The sequence below is a fragment of the Vanacampus margaritifer genome, chromosome 1 (genome assembly GCF_051991255.1).
Source record: "Vanacampus margaritifer isolate UIUO_Vmar chromosome 1, RoL_Vmar_1.0, whole genome shotgun sequence".
Lineage (NCBI taxonomy): Eukaryota > Metazoa > Chordata > Actinopteri > Syngnathiformes > Syngnathidae > Vanacampus > Vanacampus margaritifer.
This window is the reverse complement of record NC_135432.1, coordinates 62,168,466-62,190,657: the sequence shown is the minus strand read 5'-3', so window position 1 is coordinate 62,190,657 and position 22,192 is coordinate 62,168,466. Positions and strand designations below refer to the sequence as shown.

The 22,192-nt window shown below is 41.8% G+C and overlaps 2 protein-coding genes and 1 long non-coding RNA gene across 3 annotated transcripts in view; 1 reads left to right on the top strand and 2 right to left on the bottom strand.

Moving 5' to 3' along the window:
• The window catches only part of LOC144060940 (uncharacterized), a 71,008-nt gene extending 59,292 nt beyond the window's left edge, over nucleotides 1-11,716 (top strand). Inside the window, exons 3-4 of the long non-coding RNA XR_013296044.1 lie at nucleotides 6,601-6,767; nucleotides 9,952-11,716. This is a non-coding gene — a long non-coding RNA (uncharacterized LOC144060940). The remainder of the gene's footprint in view (nucleotides 1-6,600; nucleotides 6,768-9,951) is intronic.
• Nucleotides 11,717-12,766: 1,050 nt separating this feature from the next.
• Nucleotides 12,767-15,405, bottom strand: LOC144045398 (gap junction delta-2 protein). Its single transcript, XM_077559942.1, has 2 exons — nucleotides 14,946-15,405; nucleotides 12,767-14,625 (listed from the first exon to the last, which is right to left on the bottom strand). Exons 1-2 carry the CDS (start codon nucleotides 15,014-15,016, stop codon nucleotides 13,719-13,721), a joined length of 978 nt encoding a protein of 325 aa, XP_077416068.1. The 5' UTR covers nucleotides 15,017-15,405; the 3' UTR covers nucleotides 12,767-13,718.
• Nucleotides 15,406-17,088: 1,683 nt separating this feature from the next.
• On the bottom strand, nucleotides 17,089-21,925 carry LOC144045382 (actin, alpha cardiac muscle 1). Its single transcript, XM_077559941.1, has 6 exons — nucleotides 21,885-21,925; nucleotides 21,498-21,636; nucleotides 19,841-20,327; nucleotides 19,572-19,763; nucleotides 18,306-18,487; nucleotides 17,089-17,331 (listed from the first exon to the last, which is right to left on the bottom strand). Exons 2-6 carry the CDS (start codon nucleotides 21,624-21,626, stop codon nucleotides 17,188-17,190), a joined length of 1,134 nt encoding a protein of 377 aa, XP_077416067.1. The 5' UTR covers nucleotides 21,627-21,636; nucleotides 21,885-21,925; the 3' UTR covers nucleotides 17,089-17,187.
• Between the last annotated feature and the right edge of the window lie 267 nt (nucleotides 21,926-22,192).

The window sequence follows — 22,192 nt, the reverse complement described above, 5'->3', positions numbered from 1 at the left end:
ACACAGCGATTTGATATTGATCCTGGAATACCATTATGGCCTTCCTTTAAGGATTCCACTACATCAGCAGCCACCCGGCTACAGTCGGCGCTCGATTGGTCGAAACCTGCATAATGATTTTCGACTTGTCCCTCCTCACACGGTTACACTAACTAATCGCAACCATCGCCCTGCATTTGTCACTTAGACGTATCGCACCCTTTTGGCGTATGCTAACAATAGTCTGTTAGCAATGGCAACTCTGATTGGATTGTTAGAGGCAATAAGGCACTAGTTTATACTGAATACAGAGTCGTGGTTCAGGTGCAGAAACGACAGCCTCTTTATCGTGATATAAGATATACCCCCCCACCCCCCGAATGTCTCCCAATTCTATATCATTATCTTCACCACTGTTCTCGTTGTCAAATCCAAGACGCCAAGATGTCCTCCGTGCTACCTTTTTTTTGGCTACACAAGCTTGGCAGGAGACAACAGGAAGTCGTTAGCGCGATCAACGCTCGCCGTACGCCAAAGCCCGACTGCCGCTGAGCTCATCGTCTCGCGAAAGCGAAGGCAACACACGAGGCGCGGCGCCGCTCATCCACTGCCACGATTTCACGCACAACATTGCGAGTGGCAGAACGCTGACGCATCTTGCTGGCACACCATGCCGTTGAACCCGAATGTGTATGTGAGACCGCGTGAGGGTCGAGGACCAGATTTCGGCACACATTTTACAACAAACCCTGTTTTTTTGTTTTTTTTCCTGAGACTCGCTTAAAGGGAACTGGGCAACCACGACCGTGCGTTCAATTGTAGGTCATCTCGGGCCAATGCTGCACACTTGCATGCAATTGGGATTATTTGTGGTTCAAAGCCAGCACTGGACCGCGACTCCACGCATAATCTTTCCTCTAAAAAGAAAAGGATGTGGAGTTGGACGGTAAAAGATGATTTTTTTTTTTATCTTGGCTTTCAGCTGTGGACATAGCTGACATTTTCTCACACTTTGAAGATGTGGATGGATATCCACTTGAATAATATATAACATTGACAATGTCCAAAAGTATATGTACATTTCCATCAATAATAATAACCATGTTGCTGGGTGCGTCATACACTGAAATAGATGTCTCAATTTCCACCATCATGAAAAACACACCAAGAAACAAATTATTTCCATTTACAGTAATCCCCCGTTACTTGTGAATTTTAAAATGTCTACTTGGGTGGGTGAACTCCAGCCGGGGTGGGGTCTCAGTCCTCTTACTTGCGTCTCCTCTAGTCTCAAGATCCACAAGTGAATGACGGCCAACTAACGTTACATGCGGTATATTTGATTGTAACATGTTTTAAAAAAATTATAAAATTTTCTCTAGGGTGGTGGCCAGTTTACTTGGGTGGCCCGCCCAAGTATTAACATGGTGTGGGAAACACTGACTATTGTAGTTGTATTATTGTAGTAGTTATTTTTTGCCACCAAACCTCCCGCCCTTGCAATTCTGCTGCTGTTCTCTGTAACAATAATATGTACTCACTACTCAGTTGCTAACCAAATGAGCAGCACCTGCCGAGGCACAATGAGTTCAAGTGTAAATGAATTGTAAGCGACATGTGGTCGCTCCCCAATGTTGTATGAGCATTTTTCCAAAATAGTCCTTTTGAGTCCTTTGGTACCTCGCTACTAACCAAAACAGCAGCACCTACAGACACAATAGTTCTTCAGATGTTTATACATTGACTATGGTCTCCATCATGACAGTTAGCGTCCAGTAGACTCTGCATATGTGTGAGCTCTCCACAATAGTGATGTTTTTTAATATTAGTCCGTAACGCATATAATTAAAGCACCCCGCTCCCTTCAAAGGAATCCACCCCCCCCCCACCCACCCGCACCCCCACTCCATCTGCAGTTGAGTAAATAAACATCCCCGTCCACTAGTCTTGGATGGAATCCTCAAAATATGAACATAATTGCAAAAATTCTAATCCTCCTGACACAACACATTCTCCAAAGTCAAATCTGGCATCTGTTTACATTTTATCTTTGCAAATGGAGATAATTTTGTCTTTCCCAACAAAAGATTTGTTCCATGCTCTAATTCAGGAGTTGAATGGGATAAGATTCCTACAAGGCTTTCATAACGTATAACTGCCTGTCATCTGCATATACAAATATATTTTGTTCTTAAACAATATAGGACTAAGTACAAAGCCCGGGGGAACGCCACATCATTTTCTTGTTTTTGTTGACTTGTTTGGCTCTGTCACCGTGTTCCTGTAACGCTGCTGTTCGATGACAAGCGTGTAAATCCTATTTCTGTTTTTGATAGCAAATTATTTAAAAAAAAAAAAAACAGCAGTAGAGTAAATCTGTCTTTTTCAAAACCATCGCTGTAGGTTGTACAAGTACTCTTTTAACTGAACCGGAATAGCTGTGCCCAAATAAAGAAGAACATGGTTGGTCGAAAACACGATGGAGCAGTGTGGCAAGCTATAAAGCTTCTTAAAGTTGTGCTAAAATGTAGACTGGGACAGAAAACTTTTTACCAGATGGCAAGATCTGATGTCAGTTGGCGAGTTATGGGCAAGGGAATGAAATACTCTACTCTAAAAAATACAAAGTCTTTGGACAAATAATTTTAAAAAATCAATCGTTACCCTTTTATTTTCTTGTGTTTTTTTGAGGGGAGAGGACCCTATTTTTTATGGAAATGTATACAATATTTAGTGTTATTCAGTGTTGTTTTTTTTGTAGCTGTCCCCCCCCCCCCCCCCAAAGCATTTCAATGAAAGTTCATTATATGCAGATTTTTGCTATTTGTGGTCCGGCCCCGTCCGTAGCCCCCGCTAATAACGGGGTTCTAGTGTACTATTTTAAGTTGTAGTATCACCATTCGCCACTAGATGGCAAACACGGCTTAGTTTTGCTTGCACTGGGTCTTACGCCCAATTCACACTGACACGATTTCAGGGAATAGAAAACATTCGAGTCCGCGTGTCAATTCACACCAGCTGACGTGCGGTGCGTGTGCGATGCGGATGCGATGCGGATGCGGTGCGGATGGGATGCGGCACTGCGGAAGTTCTCCGCAAGCTTTCTATTTTTTTCGGACTGCGCATGAAGCTGAAGAAACTGATTTTTTATACATGCATTGAAAATGTATTATGAAAAATGAAACATATTAAAAGCACATTTTGCAAATATTTCATCCATATTTAAAATCACATTTTTGTCATACATCTGGTTAGGAAGCATGTGGTCCTAATTTGCCCCCCCCCCAGATGAAAAAATTGTGTCCCCCTCCACGTTTCCTGAAACCAAATAAAATAAGGACTTTTGGGACATCCTGTATGAGTATGCAAATGTGAGGAAAAGCAACAAGCACAGTCAGACTCATTGAAACCTTCTTCGCTTCAAAGTGTGTCCCTTGAAAATAATAAATCATAGCATCAATAAAACCCTTTAGAGTTGCACCGTAAAGTGAGGATTTTTACAACTCGGTAAAAGCATCACAATGAGAGAAGACGGGTTAGGCAGAAGAAAAGGTGAGGAGCGCAACAGTCAGGAAAAAAAGATAACAAGAAAGACATGAGGTAGATTCTGAAGCCAGGAAAAAAAAAAATGGTAGGATCAGTGGCAGCCTGTGGAAATGGATCTGGTTCAAACAGAGTCCAAAGGTAAAGCGCAGGGAGATAGATTAGACGATGAAACACAGACAATGAGTCCACCCCGCATTGTGTAATCTTACAATTCCCTCGGGATTTGCAGAAAAGAAAAAAAAAAATCATTGTGAATGTGCTGATATTTCTCTTCATTTCCTATTTTTTCTTTTTTTTTTTTTTTTAAATTCCGCTTCCACACATTGCTCACAAGATGGGAAATCTCTCCGAGCCTCCGCTGCACATTGCGGTGATTCATATTCTTCCTCAGTATGAGGCTGTATTTTAGTGTCGCCGGCTGCAAATGAATATCAATACTTGTGTCCCCTCCATCTTTGCCGCTGCTCCGTATTGGCCCGCCAAATGTTCCCAGCGTCTGATTAAGGCCTGCCAGCCCTTGATTTTTATTGGCTGCATAATGGCGCAGAACCTAAACATTAATCAGGAACAATGGAGCCGTGTCGTGTACGAGGCTATTAGGCAGTGAGGGGGGGGGGTCGGAATGAACTGTCACCTCTGCAGGGAAATGAGTGTTGTTACAGGAAGGAAATTGTTTTTGTTTGTTTATTGCGGCCGTGGCGTTGCGTCGCAATGTAAGCAATCTAATGAGAGCCGATGCAAGAAGTGGAAATGTCTGCCTTTTGCAAATGTGACAACCAGGCCATCTACCACACTGTAAAATCTGATGTACACGGCTTTGTGAAGCAAGCACACGAGCAGCTGGAATGCTTACCAAGGTTATGATTTCAAATGACAAATTCAAAGAAAAAAACAACAGCCACATTTTCGTTAACAAAATATTTTAATTAACTGAAAGTATATCTTATGTTTATAAACCTAACTAAAATTTGCTAAATTTATAGTGAAAAAAAATTATAACCCTGATGCTAACTGATAGTGTGTCTACACTGGGGTTATAATATTTGTGGATGTTTTTATTTATTTTTTTAATTTTAGTTAGTTTTTGTTTTTGAATTTTTATTTTATTTTATTATGTCAAATTAGTTTTTAGAGCAGGTTTGTTATTGTTTATTTTTCTGAAAATGTTTCATTTTATTTTAGTTTTTGTTAGTTTTAGTTTCAGTTTTTTTTATGTGTATGGAGAGTTTTTGTAGTGCGAGATAATAATAAAAAAAGTCACTAAATATTGTAGAAAATAACTAACTACATTTCCCAAATGACTGTTCAACCATCTTTCTTCTGTACGGCCATAATATAATACCAAATTAAATACATACATTTAAAATAAACTACAAAACCACATGTAGAAAATGAACAAAGACTCTAACAAAGGATTTTAGTTTTAGTTAGTTTTCTGAAATGTAGTTTCAGTTAGTTTTGCCATTATTTTTAAAGCACTCTCCTTTTTATTTTATTTTATTAAATAAAATGTTTTTTTCAATTTGAATTTGAGTTATTTTGTTAGTTTTTGTTAACAAATGACCTTGGTTTATTAATAACGTGACTGAGAGACAATTTGTCATATTTGAGGTAGGGAGCTTATTCTGTTTAATGTAGTTAATAGTATTACTTTATTATATTATGACCATTTATAGTGCTACTTTAGTAACTTTCTATCAATGCCAATCAAAACTGAGTATCATTTTTAATGTGTTCAATGTCACCTTGTTTCGCAACAAATTAATTTGATCTGGTGGACCGTTGGGAAAAAAAAATCTAATATAAGTGGTTTAAATTTTGTGTTTGGGTGCATTGTGTCCCGGTCCAGGTGTTGACCATCCCACAGTGAACCTGTGCTTTTGGCAAACCTGTGTGTGTATAATCCGCTAATGTTCTTAATCCCCGTGGCGGTGGTCACATTTTTTAAAAATGGATGAGAAATTAATCTTCTGTCAGGTAGAACAATCTGTCAGTGCCAGCGAGTAATATTTGCACCCCCCCCACACACACACACACTCAAATCCTTCTGTCACGTCAAGCAAGAGCCAAACCGGAACACCAAATCCAGTCTGGTTGGGCCAGTCTATGAAATCTCCCTTTTGTCCTTGGCGCCATCTTGACAGTGTTTGGAAATGTTAGCATCATGTAGCCACCCATTGAAAGATGTACTGTACTGCACTTCAAGACACCGTTCAAGATTGGAATCAGTCACACTTCAAATCAAACAATAACCTGGAAGTCATCGCAACAATCAATGGTTCGTTCCAGGAATTTGATGTGCTTTTTATTTGGCTTTTTTAGTAATTACACAGAAAAGGCTAAATGAAATGAAGCAAAGACATGTAAAAAAAAAAAAAAAAAGTAAGCAAGTACGGATAAAAAAACAAGCACTCCTTAAGACAATAACAGCATTTTCACTCATGGAGGCAGCACTTCATATACTACACTGGGTGCACCCGCCGTCACAACCGCATCAATTTCTACATCTGCAATCAAGTATGCGCTTTTTATCCGAAGCGACTTGACTGTTAGTTTAAACTATTCTGCGCACGCAACAAAATTCAATGCAGCTCTGCTTACCTTATGGCTTTGACATGGTAGCAGGGGAGTCGCACCTGTTTATGAACATGTTCAACATTTTTCAGCAAACGGTATAAAGAGGATTTGAGAGTGTCTGGCAAGTGTCTTTGCAACATTTTGCAACGCTGTAGAAAGCGACACTCGCTGTGTGCGAGAACCCATTGCAAGAGTGCACCGCTGCTCAGTGAGATACGGGCTTAAGGGAAATTGTTTTCGCATTGCTAAATATGTCGGCTGTTGGTTGAAGAACCGAATGTTTGCTCTTTTAACAAAGTTAAGTGTGCAAAATGTGTTAGCATGTCCTCCCCCGCGTGTTGTCAACATCAAATGTTTCCATTTTGCAGCAGTTGCCATATTGCCGCCCCACACGACAGTAGTCGTGCTAAATTCATTGTTTCTGCCTGCGTGCATCCCAAAAAATAAAAATAAATAATACTTGATGCAATTTTGTTGTATTTCCCCCTCTCTTTGCAGGAGAAAAAAGAAGAGGAAAAAAAAAGCCAAATCAAAGCAACTCTCGCCCTGCAGCCAGGCGTCTTCTTTTCAAGTTGGTTGGAAAACGCAAGGGAGGATATGCTTGTTTTTGCAACTGAAGGGGAAGCAAGAAGGAAGGAAGGAAGGAAGGCGGGATTCACTCACAGGTGAAGAAAAATGTCACTTTTTCTGACAGGCCCAAAAAAAGGCAACTCTTTCCAAGATAACCAAAAGATTAGAAGATGTACCTAATATTATGACCAGTCAGACTTTAAATCACTGTTGTCAAACTCAAGGCCCCGTGGCCAAGATGCGGACCGCCGCATCATTTTTTTTGTGGCTTGCAAAAGCAAATCATGTGTCAACTTCCATGATCCTTACTCAAATCTGTGGTATGCGACAAATTTGCGAATCAAACTTGATTTGAAATATAAAAATCAAAAATCAAATTTAAACTGATTTAGTGTAAAAAAATAAATAAAAATAAGTCAATAATAAAAAATTGCCAATATTGCTTAATGAAGTTAATAAATAACACTACATAAAATGACTACATGCTAAATTGATAAACTATGAATATTTTTAAAATTAAAATAAAAAAAATTCACAATAGCAATTTGAGATAACTTAGTTTGGAGAATGAATGAATAAATGGATACTGTAAATACAAAGATAATCTGAAATGAAATCAGAGAAAAATAGTGAAATAAATGAAACATTAAAATTTTTTTTAAATAAAAATAGATTTTTTTAAATCCACAGTATTCAATATATAAATAATATACTATGTTCAAATACTAATAAATAAATTCATTCATTAAAAAAAATCCAAAATAATATTCTTAAATCCATAATTGATAAACAGTAAAATTATCGCAAAATATGTGTTTTTAAATCTATCAACTATAACATGAAAACAAATCAAATATATGAATTGAATTGATAGTTAACAATTTTACCCAATGCTTTACAATTTAAGTGATGTGAAAGTGGCATTTAAAACTAAACAACAACAAAGAGACTGTGACTACGAAAGGCAAGTGTCCCAGAACACAACGTTGTGGAGCGACCACGCGTCAACGTCTACGGCAACGCCATCCATCAGCAGAAACGCTGACTTGCACACTCCGTCTGCGTTTCACAGCAAATATATTCATGAAGCTATAGATTTACATCTGGTTAGATTGGCTTGCAGAGCCAGTAAGCCATGTTCACATGCACATCAGTGTCCCACCGTCACACCCCCACAACATGCACGTGTGCATCCAAATCCTCTCTTTTGTCCGTGTAGGATCTCAAATACTGTATGTGCCGTGCACGCCACTCACACGTTTCCCCTGTGAACATTCGGGATTAAGAACGTTCCCAGCTGCGGGTGCACGTGTGCCACACGCGGACGTGCGCTATATGACATGTTTAATCTTTAATCAGCGAAGCTGAATGGCACATTCGAAGGTGCGATCTGGTTCAATTGGTGGCCTTGCTCCGAAAATAGCGCACACTACTGAAGTCGTGGTGGTGGCTCACTGATGCTGAGGTGATTAGTAGGTACACCTGAACAACCCAGTACAATCCAAGTGCATTATTAGCGCCTTCGGAAAGTCACTGTGCACGTTTATTTTTATTCTCATAAGAATACAGTTTGTTATTCTGTATTGGAACATTGACTTTCCGAATGCCATGTAGCATTGTGTTTATGGTGGAACACTCAGCTGATGGACGATGGTCCGATTTGTTTTGATTTAGGAAAAATCCACATAGGAAATAGAATGAAAATGCTAACCGCTACAAAAGTACCGAATAGGGAGTTTTTAAGCAACCAAACTCTCCATTCTAACTCTGACACGCTAAAAACGATTCAGTCTTGGTTGTACTTTTTTTTTTTTATATGTAATAGTGTGTTAAGAAAGAAAGAAAGAAAATGAGAGTAAAATATATTATTAAAAACAACAAAACAATGGCAAAGCAACACAAAAAATAACATTTTACAGTTCATGGCAAAAAAATTAATGAATAAAATAATTGACAATTTCTCTATTCAAAGCATGCACAATTTCACACGACTGCTCTTTTCTTGCTACTGAACTGATAAGCGTGTCACCATTTACCCATTACTATTGATGCTGGGTAATGATATTAACCATTAATCAAATCCCCTGAATATTTGAAATGTATTCATGGACATGGATTGCAAAAATCTTACTTTTCGATCATTTTGCGTTATCTGCATAAAATACACAAGTGGACAAAATGTCTGCACACCTGTGTTGAATTGCCAAGTTTTTATGATGTTTAAAAAAAAAAATCTGAAAAGTTTTTCCATCATTTAATGGCGAAAAAAAACATCAACTGGGATGGGTGGGGGAGCGACTATGTTTTAAACTAAACTTGCAAACAACTTTACTAATGCACAACCACCAGTAGATGGCATCAATGCCCCATTTCTGACATGAGATCAGCACAGTTTGAGTCCACTGGGAGAAACTGCTTCATTTTTGTACAACCTACCTTTTTTTTGTCTATTGATGATTATAAAAGAATGGAAAAGAATCAAACTTTTTTTTCCCACTGGTGAAAGGAGAGTCTATTCTTTCATTTAGTGAAATTGGTGTATATATAACCACTGAACACAATATCTTACGAATCTTGCAAATGTCAAAATGCTCTAAAATGGCAGGCAGTGAATGAGTGTTAAATGGTGGCAGGTGTGTGCTGACTCCCATTTAACATGTGATTGTTAAATTCTGCACACAACCACATCTCCAGTTATGAGGGTGTGTACACTTGTGCAACCACATTCTTTTTTTCTCCTTCCCCTCTGAAAATTGTGTATTTTTTTTTCTCCCGGTGGAGTTGTACAGGTTATACTTGAAAAAGTTCTTCACAAAAATCTGCCATTTGAACAGGGGTGTGTAGACTTTTATATGTGCTTGATCTCAAAAATGATACAATGATGCATTCATGCAATTAGCTTGCATGTTGGATGTCATTTGATTGTGTAAGAGCATTTTTGCTGTCTTGTGGTAGTCATAATTGCGCGAGACGTTCAGGTACACCGTGTGATCTCTGCCGAGTCCTCCATGATGTAAAAAAAATAAAAAATGCATGGCAGCGTCTGCGATCGCATTGCACCACAGCCCAATTATTTCTGCCATTTTTCCTGACGTTTGAGAGACGAGCGAAGGAACGCTCCGACCGGATGAAAAGGCATCAAAAAAAAAACATCCCAGCTCTCGGCGGCGGCGATTTGTCATCACCAAGGAGGCTGATTGCCTCCATTTTGTCACACTTGTGAACAACAAGAGAGTAACATCAAAGTCATTTTGTTTCTTTGTCTTTTTGTTTTTGAAGTTGAAGGAGAGCATACGGGTGACGGACGGATGCACTACCGCTGCTGCTTCTTGTGCTGCCGCTCGATTCCTCGCGACTTTGCAGAGTCACGCTGGCGAGAGGACTCGGCCTTCGCTTGTCACCTGCAATGGCCTCCTGCAAGTAGCTTTTCTTTTTTTTTCTTTTTTTACTTCTATTCAGAAGGAGGGGCAGCCCTTCCGCGGTTTTTCCTCTTCTTTTTCTCTCCTGACCTTCAGGGAGCACACTTCCTCCTCATCAATCCCACCTGGTTCCTCTTGCAAATGAGAGGTGAAGGGTGGAGGGGGGGGAGCGGACCAGAAATGCCCTGCTGGTCATTTCTGGGCTGCACGTAGACTAGAACAGTCGAAATACCACGTTGGGACGTTGTGCATGGGAATATTGGAGGAACTATTCCTTTGAAAAAAACATCATAATAAAATAACAATATCATACATTTCACATGCATATTGTAAAATGTAAGTGTAAGTAAGTTATTTTTAGGCTAATATTGAAAACATAATCTGCAATGAATAATAACAAAAATACAATATATTAGCATATAAAGGCTGTAATGTATTGTAATACAAAAAAATACTATAATATACCATTTTTTTTTAGAATAATATTTATTAAATGTTAGTGGTGCATCACATTATTTGTCACGTGCAAGTAAAAGTAAATGTTTTTTCAGAATAATGTATTTTTTTTAACTCATTCACTGCCATTGATGACTATAGACGTCAAAAATTCATGTGAACTATTTTTTATTAGTTTTTAAAAAAAATCATTTAATTTCATTTTTTTATGAAAACCTAGATTTTTTTATTGTACATTTATAACAGATATAAAATTATCATGCAATTAATTATGATTAAATTCCCCTTATTTTTAATATATATATTTTTTAAATTAGGCCCGTCAGGCGAATACATTTTTTTATTGTAATTAACCACATGACTTCACTAGTTAACTAACGATTAATCACAAATTTTATATCTGTTCTAAATTTCCAATAAATGTTTTCATACATTTGCAATACATTTATAATTTAATCATTCTTTAAGCAGTTTTTATGTTCCTACATCTAAGCGCCGTGTCATTGTTCAAACTATGCATAATGTTACGGTGTCCTACAGCAATTCATATACTTTTTAAGAAGAAAATCTTTTTTTTTTTTTCATTTTCGATGAACGCTTGGGCCTAATACGTTCATGTTGGTGCTATTTTGAGAGATTTAGCACTTGGTGTAAAAGTTCGACAACTTAAATATATATTATATTTTAGAATAGTATATTTTTGTTCTAATAAAATTGTATTTGTGTTTATTATTATTATTATTATTGTTATTATTATTATTATGTGCACTCTATAAATTGAGTTAAAAAAAACAATGTTACCAGTTTATTACTATATACAGTATGTCATGTAAAGCTAAATAAAAGGCAATGCAGCCAAAAGTAAACATGGATGCACCCAACATTGTGGAGTGACCATGTGTCAGCTGGAACGCTAAAAGTCACTACTGCCGGCGTCACCACATAACAAAAAATCATTAATCCACCGTTCGACTAATCTGACTAATACTTTTTACTCTCCTCAGTAAGTGCTGCTGTTTTGGTTAGCGAATTACTTCAAATTAGCTCAGCAATTAACGGCAGAAAAATTCAAAAAATTCATTTGAACTATTTCTATTAGTTTAAATTTTTTTCTACTTTTGTTAGCAAGAGTATGAAAACCTATATTTTTTTATTGTACATTTAGAACAGATATAAAATTTGTGATTAATTGTGAATTAACTAGTGAAGTCATGCGATTAATTAGGATCACAAATTTTAATCGCCTGACGCCCCGAATTTTTAATAATCTTTAAGTCGCGTCAGGCGATTAAAATGTTTAATTGTAATTAATCGCATGATTTCAATAGTTAACTCACAATTAATCACACATTTTATATGTGTATTTCTAATAAAAAATAAAAAAAATTCTAGGTTTTCATTCTCTTGTTAGCAAAAGTGGAAAGAAATGTTTAACTAATAGAAATAGTTAAAATGCATTTTTTTTAAAAAAAACGTTTTTAGCCGTCAATGGCAGTGAATGAGTTGATGTTTGTGAAAAGTAGCACCTGTGAGTTGAAGTAATTACAGTTACTACCCTGATGGGAAAAACTACATGAGGGAGGCATTTATTTGACTTAAGTGCACTTGGTCGGAGAAATACAGTACGTATGATGACGTGTCACCGCCGTAATTAACATGTAAATGAATATCTCCGCATAGTGTCAATCAAAATGAACTTCTCATGATACTAAAGGCAAATCTTTCATGTTGAATCTCCTTTGTGTGCTCAGGTGTACCTAATGTTGTGTCCTCTGTATATACAGTAATATTGACTTATGCATCAGTGATGCGGCACCACCCGTGTAAGAGGTGTGTCCCACAGTGAAGCGGGCGTGGCCACAGTCACTGCACCAAGGCCACACACACACACACACACACGCACACGCACACACAGAAAGTGAGTCAACAGTCGCACAAAAAACCACAGCGCCTCACACACTTGTGGTGTACATGAATCCCACTTTTTATTTACGCATCATTCGTTATTCTGATGACTTTTTGGTTACATTTTTAAACCATTCTTTGAAAAACAAAGCAAAATGTAGCACCAGAGTAGTTTTTTTTTTTTTTTTTAAGGTTTAAAAAAAAAAAAACTCAATTTGTGCTGTTTTTCTTACTTGGAGCTTTTTGATTTGTGTGTGTGTGGAGGGGGTGGAGGGGGAGTAAAAAAAGACTTTCGTCATTTCCCACAGTTGAAATAAAGCTCATATGCATTTTTTTTATTCATTGAAATCACATTAATGAAAGCATTTATTTAAAAAAATGTTTTTTTAGTTAGCATCCAAGTAAGGGAAATAAGCTTCTCGTTGATGGTGAATATTTCATTTTTATATTCTATATATATATATTTCTATATATATATATATATATATATTTATATGTATACATTTATATGATGTCTATATACAAGTATGGCACTTGATTACACATAAAGAAAAGCGAAAAAAGAGAAACCGCTTAATAAATAATAAAAACCTGTGGGCGCTTTGGTGTGTCCTACAAAAAAAAAGGTAAAGTCACAGACGTTAGCGTTTGCAGCAACGGTTGATATAAGAAAGCAATGGAGCGGCTGTTATGTTTTAAGGTCAAGTGGTGCGACACAGGCAACAAAAATACCGACATGTATGTGTTTATATATTTCTATATATCTATATGGATATGAATACAAGTAGAAGATGAAAAAAAAAAAAAAGCACATTTTTGGATCAAGCTTTCAGGTGTTTACCTCCTTTTAGTGCATTTTCAAGGGGTCACATCATTAGGTACATCTCAAGCGTTTCAGTTCAAATATTGTGGGTTTTTGATTGCTGTCAACCAACATCGTTCAGTTCATTCTTGGGAGAAATATAATACCATTATCACTGGTGTACCTAATGAAGTGTCCGGTGTGTGTAGTAGTCAACACATGGTTGCTCTCAACTCAACCAAAAAAAAAAAGAAGATGCATCTGTGCAATAAATTAGCAAGCGTAATCCAAGCCCAAAATTCATGGAAAGAAAGGGGAAATCAAACTTGCCCACTGTTGAAAAGTCATGACACGGATTCAGGCGTGCGTAATAGTCACAGGTTCCAAACGCTTAAGAGGGGACGGAGTTTTTGATGTGGGAGGGGGGTTGGTGGGGGGTGGGGGGTGATTTGGTTATGTCCTCCTTAGACGTAAGCCGAGTCGCTGGACTGCGTGCGTCCGAAATTGGGCACGCTCATCCGCGGCAGGTCCTTGTTCCGGATCTCGTAGATGGACTTCCTCCGGGCCTGCACGCCGCGCACGGCCGTCTTGATCTTGCGCCAGCCCAGGTGGTTGAGCTCGGCCAGGTTGAGCACCACGCAGAAGCCGCTGACGGCGAACATGAAGACCAGGAAGACCGTCTTCTCCGTGGGCCGCGACACGTAGCACTCCACGTCCTTGATGCACGGGTAGCGGTCGCACTCGTACACCGAGGGCACGTTGAAGCCGTACAGGAAGTACTGGCCCACCAGGAAGCCGATCTCCAGCGCGTTGCGGAACACCACCTGGATGATGTAGAAGCGCGAGATGCCCTCCTGCCGCCTCATTTTGGACTTTGTAGTTCTGGCGGCCGCCGAGTTGGGCATCTCCTTCACCTCCAGGCAGTCGGGCTCGGCCTCCTTGGTGGAGTTCTCGCTGTTCTGCAGCACCACGCCGTTGATCACCGTGTTCTTGATCTTCTTGGCCGAGTCGTCGCCCCCCCCTCCGCCGCCGCCGCCGCCGCCGATCACGCTGCCGAGCCCGCTGCGCTTCAGCAGCGAGTCGGGCTCCTTGTCCAGCGTCAGGTAGATGGTGGAGTAGCGCCGCTCCTTCTGCTTGGCCGACTGGTGCACCGAGTAGGTGATGAAGCACAGGCTGGGCGTGCACACCATAATGATCTGGAAGACCCAATATCGGATGTGCGAGATGGGGAACGCCTTGTCGTAGCACGCCTGGTTGCAGCCCGGCTGCATGGTGTTGCACACGAACATGGTCTGCTCGTCATCGTACACCGTCTCCCCCACGATGGCCACGATCAGGATGCGGAAGATCACCACCACCGTCAGCAGGATCCTTTTTCAATAAGGAGAAAAAACAAGTGAAAACAAGTGAACTCATTTCAAAGAGGGCGAAGGCGCACGTCGAGTGTGTTTTGCGCACGGGAGCTGTCCAGGGTACTGAAGCGCTTTGCCTTGCTTACCGTCTATCCTAATTCAACATCTATAGGGCAAACCACAACACACACACCAAACGAGGAGGGGGGCACAGACAGGGTCCTGTGGGAGGAGGGGGGGGGGGGTGTACAAGACAGAAGCTGGGGGACTGTGGACCATGCTAAAGACGATCCTGGAGGCTGCTGCGTCCCTTCTTGTCCTTCGTCTCGCTCGCCTTACCTTCCTATCATAGTCGAGTGCTGCTGGACAGCAGCCTCCAGGAGCCTCTCTAGTATAGTCCATTCCCCCATTTCTGAGCATCCGGAGGAGCAGAAGAGGGCACAAGTGGTGGTGGTCCAGCAGTCTTTTCCCCCCCAAAAAAAAAAGATTTAAAAAAAAAAAAGAAATCTTTCTTTTCTTCTTTTCTTTCACTTCCCCCCGAAAGCGAGTCCAAGCCTGGCGTCAGAGCGCATCCCGCCGCGCCGAGCGTTTCTTTGTCTGCCTGCGCGTCCCGCTGCGTGTGCCGCGCGCTCCCACCGCCACACCGCCGCCGCCACGTTGCCCCCCGTCATGTGGTGGCGGTGTACTCAAGAAGTAGGAGAGGGGGGTGCGGGGGAGGGGGGTTGGGGGTTGACTTCCAAGCCCTCCGATGTGCACCAGCCTCACATCAGGTGTCTGAGTGGAGGGGAGCTCTCGGTGAATGTCTTTGCCAGCGTTAATCCGCCTTTAAGTACTGCCCCCACCACCTCATCTTCCTCCCTGCTCCTCCTCCTCCTCCTCCTCCTCCTCCTCCTCACGCGCGCACGCGCATGGGGATTCTGGTTTGGAGTAGTTCACTTCACATGAACATAGATTTAAATTTATGCAAAAGGAAGGAACATTCAAATATGTGATAAGGGCCGATTTACAGAAGCGTATTGTATTTATTTGAAAACAAAAAAACTCTTTTTTTTTGGGGAACCTTTGTTTTATTTGTCTATTTTTTTCAGATTGTTTTTTTTCTGTTTCGCTGAATATTTCTTTCTGTCATATAAGCAAATCAGAAAAACAGCGGGAAAAATATTTAAAAGAAAGAAAGAAAAGAAAAAAATGCTTCTGTAAAACAGAAGTACCAGGAAAAAAATATATTCTGGAAAAACAGATTTTTTTCTTCTCCTGTTTTTGGGGGGGAAAAAATTCCCCTGTTTTTATGAATATTTCCCCCTGTTTTTTTCTGAGTAATTTCCGCGCGTTTTCCAGAATATATATTTTTTATGAAGTATTTTATTAAGTAAAACAGAAAACAAATAGTCCTGTCTCATTTATCAAACGTGCAGCGAATCTTGTGCTGAAAACCAGGATCCGCCATTTTTTTCCTCGTGATGACTATCATTTAAAAATATTCTCTAAATTTTACAACTTTGTGTGATATTACATCTTTTTTCCTCATAACTTGAGAATTTTTATTTTTTTTTATTATTATTATGACTTCATGTAGCAGAACAATGGACAACTGGTTAGCACTTCTGCCTCACTGTTCCGCAGTTCGGGGTTCAAATCTTGGTAAATATTAATGGAGTTTTAAAAAAAAAATTATAAATCCACCTTCATTTTCTGATTGAATCGGTTATCGGTTTGATCAAACTCGTTGATCGTGATGGGCCGAAAAAATCCTGATTGTGTAAAGCCTTCATATTTGTGAAAAAAAAAGTGAGGTTTTGACCCAACGCCAGCGGTATGTTCCTTTGACCTTTGACCCACTACTGCCATCTCAAGAGATGTTCCACTCCCGTTCTGTAAGCGGGTGTCAACAAGCTGTTATTTAACAGCAGCACCCTCTGCTGGGTGTGGCGGGTCATTGCACCCACTTGGCCCCAATGCAAGTGGACTGTGACAGCGTCTATAATGCTAGCCCTCGTTTGGGTCACGGGGGAGCTGGATTTCGGATTCAAAACCAGAACCTGTCGAGCGTGAGGCAGATGTGCTAACCAATAGCACGTTGAATTATAAATAGCGCACCAATTGTAGTGCACGTTATGATCACTGTACAGAACATTGACTTGACTGTAATGATATTAGACCTTTGAATTTGATGATTATTATTATTATTGTAGTCGGCCAGAGTGAGGATTGTCCATCAATGCAGCAAAAGGGATTAGCGAGCCGAGGTCACATGACCACCCGTGTTTTCCCTCAATGAAACGTGGCGCGGTGGCTTATCCTCTCCGCTCGCGCTAATCTTTTCTAATTCAAATCTTTAATAACCTTTATTCGCCAATCACGTGAACAAAGGACACTATTTTTTTTTTTTATCCCGTTTAAATTGAAGAGCAGCTCACTTTAGCCAGACTCGTTTGTCGGACTTCAACCTGAAAGAAGGCAAAGAGGCGCGCGTCGTCGCAGGTTCTTGGCTTCTTGTTTATTTATAAAGCTATACATGTATAAATTGTAAACAAATGGTTGGATGGCAGCAAAGGAATTCCTGGGGGGGGGGGGGGCTGGCTCAGAAGCACTTCCTGTGGACGATGGAGGGTCCGGCTTCGTCGTACTCCTGCTTGCTGATCCACATCTGCTGGAAGGTGGACAGCGAGGCCAGGATGGAGCCTCCGATCCACACGGAGTACTTCCTCTCAGGGGGGGCGATGATCTGCAAACAGAACATTTGAGGATAGTTTTAGCAGGGTTGTCAAAATTAGTGGTCGTTTTGAGTTCATTTTAAGTTAAGCCATTTTCACTGCAGCAACCCCCTTCGCTCCTAGCTGTTTGACTGGATTTTGACTGATTTTGCAAGGTCCACAGAATATTCTATTCTATTGCTATAAAAACATGGAACCAACCAAAAGAAAGATTAGAGTCTCTTCTTTCATCAGGAACAAATATATATTTCTATCTTTTTTCCGTTTTGCAGCAATTAGCATTAAAATATAGCTAATTTTCATCATTATTCACAAACCTGTTGAAAACAAAAAGAGCTTGTTGCAACATGGTCATGGTTGATCTCTTATACTCTGTTGTCATCTGCTGGCTATTTTTTGTAATGACTACCATTGCTTATAGCCATAGTATGCTGTACCATAAAAAAAACATTAAAAAAAAAAACGTATAATTACAGTTTGGGAGTGCAGGACAAAGTATTAAAAAAAAGTAAACGTTTTTGGGTTTGTATGTTAATATGAAAAGAAAAATGCACTGGGCTGTCTTACAAATGAAATTATGCCATCTAGTGGCAGAAAAATGACAAATCAATATCACACACTTTTTTTTTTTTTTTTACAATACAGAACATCTTTTTAATTTTAATTCAATTTTATGATTTGTTATGAAATTACTGTATCAATGACTATAAGATCCAGCCATATTTCTATTTACCATTTTTTCGACTTTTATGTTAACCAGAGTATGAAAACTTCTCATACATTTTATTGCACATTTAGAACCGATATATAATTTGTGATTAATCATTAGTTAACTATTGAAGTCATGTGATTAATAATGATTAAAAATTTTAATCGCCTGACACCCCTAATTTTTAGTCAAGTTGAAAAAACTTTAAATGTATACTATAGTGGTTTTCAGATCCAGTGTGTCGGTAGTTTTGGCTTGAGGACATCACGTGTCTACCTTGATCTTCATGGTGCTGGGTGCGAGAGCGGTGATCTCCTTCTGCATGCGGTCAGCAATGCCGGGGTACATGGTGGTGCCGCCCGACAGCACGTTGTTGGCATACAGGTCCTTCCTGATGTCGATGTCGCACTTCATGATGCTGTTGTAGGTGGTCTCGTGGATGCCGGCGGACTCCATGCCTGTGCGAGACCACACGCGCGTGAGGTTGGGGGGGGCGGGGTTAACCGTCAGCTGCCGTAACAGGCGCTGACGGCAGACGGCTTCCCTTAACAGCTGACGGCAGCAAATGTGGGGACAATATGCGGCTGCTTTAATTAAGGGGGGGGGGGGGGCTGCGACTGGGGGTCTATTGGAATGTAACGCTCAATAGTGAACCCTTGCATATTCTGAGATTTTTAAAAAAAAATTTTAGAAGGACCCGAGCATGATCCATTATTCACTGTTTTTGTGCTTTGGACAAAAACATGTCTAATATAAAACTAGTGCTTTGGCCTATTTTGGAGCTAAGGAACTATGATGAAGTAAAAGGAGGAGCTTTATTTAGTCAAGTCTAATTGTTTTTTCTGCCATCTTTTTTTGAGTGGGCCTCAAACTACTCGCAGATGTTTCCTATCCAGTCCCCTTCACCCATGATGAGCATCATATTTAGGAAATATGCTGGCTATCTCATCATGTTTTTCCCAAGAAGATTGAAAATGTAACTGGTTATTTATGGCACTAATTAAAAAATGTTGATGGTATAAATTGCAATGCCAGCCTTTTTCAAAATCTCTTTCATTTTACAGCATAGTGTGCCCACAAAGACGGTGGACGTTTTTACAGCAAAATGTTGACTCTTTAACATTTCGGCCATCTTTGTGGAGTATGCAGCATCGGGACATCCTGTGTTAATTATGAAAGGAAGTCCCAGCCCTAAACACGAACCCTTTTGATACATTTGACATTTGACAGCAAAATGTTGACTTTCTGTGGTCTAATATATAATTTTTAGTGTAGCATGGCGGCCATCTTTGTGGAATGTAATTTAGATTATTCATAGAAAATGCAATACAACACAACCTATTTTTCAGTCATTAAAAAAGTAAACTTGTAATTGTTTGAAAAAAACGATTATAACTGGTATGCACCATCTTTGTGGAATCTCAATTGATTAGACGTCAGATTTGACCTTGGAGTGCCTTCCATCAGGTCATCTGTTTAAAACTTGGGAATCCCTGAACACGGGTCTCTCAACACCTTCCTTGGAAATGACTTCCTACGTACCGATGAAGGAGGGCTGGAAAAGGGTCTCCGGGCAGCGGAAGCGCTCGTTGCCGATGGTGATGACCTGACCGTCGGGCAGCTCGTAGCTTTTCTCCAGGGACGAAGAGGAGGCGGCGGTGGCCATCTCGTTCTCAAAGTCCAGCGCCACGTAGCACAGCTTCTCCTTGATGTCACGCACGATCTCACGCTCGGCTGCGGAGGCGAGATGTTAGCGTTAGCCAAGCCAAGCGGAACAAAAGAAACATTTCCGGGATCGGGTCGAGGCGTACCTGTCGTGACAAAGGAGTAGCCGCGCTCGGTCAGGATCTTCATCAGGTAATCGGTGAGGTCGCGTCCGGCCAAGTCCAGACGCATGATGGCGTGGGGGAGCGCGTAACCCTCGTAGATGGGCACGTTGTGTGTCACGCCGTCGCCGGAGTCCAGCACGATGCCGGTGGTGCGACCGGAGGCGTACAGGGACAGCACGGCCTGGATGGCCACGTACATGGCGGGCACGTTGAAGGTCTCGAACATGATCTGGGTCATCTTCTCGCGGTTGGCCTTCGGGTTGAGGGGCGCCTCGGTCAGCAGGGTGGGGTGCTCCTCGGGGGCCACCCTCAGCTCGTTGTAGAAGGTGTGGTGCCAGATCTTCTCCATGTCGTCCCAGTTGGTGATGATGCCGTGCTCGATTGGGTACTTCAGGGTCAGGATGCCCCTCTTGCTTTGGGCCTCGTCGCCCACGTAGGAGTCCTTCTGGCCCATGCCCACCATCACACCCTGTGGGAACACCGAGGAGGCACCACTCGGTTATGGGATGGCGGGTGCAACGTTCAAAATTGTCCCTTCAAATCCAAATGTGGCTGCAATCGTAGAAACGGGTCAGGTTTCGGTTCTGTGGGGTCACAGCCGAGTCGTCTTCGTCACAGCCACAGCCAAGTCAGAGACACTCCACAGCGTGTCAAGTCAAGGCAGATCAAGTCCTGTCACGTCACGCTTGTTCCAGTTATGGCGACCAGTCTAGTCACGTCCTGTCCAGTCATGGCGACCAGTCTTGTCATGTCCTGTCCAGTCATGGCGACCGGTCTGGTCACGTCCTGTCCAGTCATGGCGACCAGTCTAGTCACGCCCTGTCCAGTCATGGCGACCAGTCTAGTCGCGTCCTGTCCAGTCATGGTGACCAGTCTAGTCGCGTCCTGTCCAGTCATGGCGACCAGTCTTGTCATGTCCTGTCCAGTCATGGCGACCAGTCTGGTCACGTCCTGTCCAGTCATGGCGACCAGTCTAGTCACGTCCTGTCCAGTCATGGCGACCAGTCTTGTCACGTCCTGTCCAGTCATGGCGACCAGTCTGGTCACGTCCTGTCCAGTCATGGCGACCAGTCTGGTCACGTCCTGTCCAGTCATGGCGACCAGTCTGGTCACGTCCTGTCCAGTCATGGCGACCAGTCTAGTCACGTCCTGTCCAGTCATGGCGACCAGTCTGGTCACGTCCTGTCCAGTCATGGCGACCAGTCTAGTCACGTCCTGTCCAGTCATGGCGACTAGTCTAGTCTCGTCTTGTCCAGTCATGGCGACCAGGTTGGCCACGTCCTGTCCAGTCAAGGCAACCAGTCTTGTCATGTCCTGTCCGGTCATGGTGACCAGTCTGGTCACATCCTGTCTAGTCAAGGCGACCAGGTTGGCCACGTCCTGTCCAATCATGACGACCAGTCTAGTCTCATCCTGTCCAGTCATGGCGACCAGTCTAGTCCTGTCCAGTCATGGCGACCAGTCTAGTCCTGTCCTGTCCAGTCATAGCGACCAGGTTGGTCACGTACTGTCCAGTTATGGCGACCAGTCTGGTTACGTCCTGTCCAATCATGGCGACCAGTCTAGTCATGTCCTCCATTTGGGTTTGCCTTCCCTCAATTACTCACGTCCCTCACGACAAAACGATTGTATTCTTTACCTGGTGACGAGGGCGGCCGACAATGGACGGGAAGACGGCACGGGGCGCGTCATCCCCTGCGAAGCCGGCCTTCACCAGACCGGAGCCGTTGTCGCACACGAGGGCGGTCGTCTCGTCGTCGTCGCACATGATGTCACCTCTGAAACACACGGAGAAGCGATATAGAAAACGGATGATTCGGATTCGGTTTTAAGAGTTTCCGCGTGAAGGGTTCCCATTTGGTTTTCTCTCCAAGATATTAGTAGCAAATCCTCAAATGCAGCAAAATGATGATGATTCCGGATAAATGTTGACGAGGTTAGTCAACGGTAGAGGATGAAAAACCAAGTCCCGTCTGAGTCCACCTTCTTGGCATAAATCCACACTTGCGTGTTTTCCCGTACTCACCAAATCAGCCCTGGGCACCTCGAGACCTCGGGAGACTTTCAACCGGGGGGTGTCAGAGTGTCAGGTCAGGCTGTTTTATAGCCCGAGAAGGGGGGCTGTGCTTTCTCCATGTATGGTAGCCCACCGCGCCATTGACAACTGCACTCCTTGAATGGCATGACAGGGACCGGGAAGTCCGTCTACGCCATGTAGGGATGGCGGCGCTGGCCGTGCTGAGGACAGACGGACCAAGACCAGCGTCTTCTTTAGATCTTGACTCAGACTTGGGAAGCAACACTGAAGACCCTCCTAATGTTAGGTCAACGGTG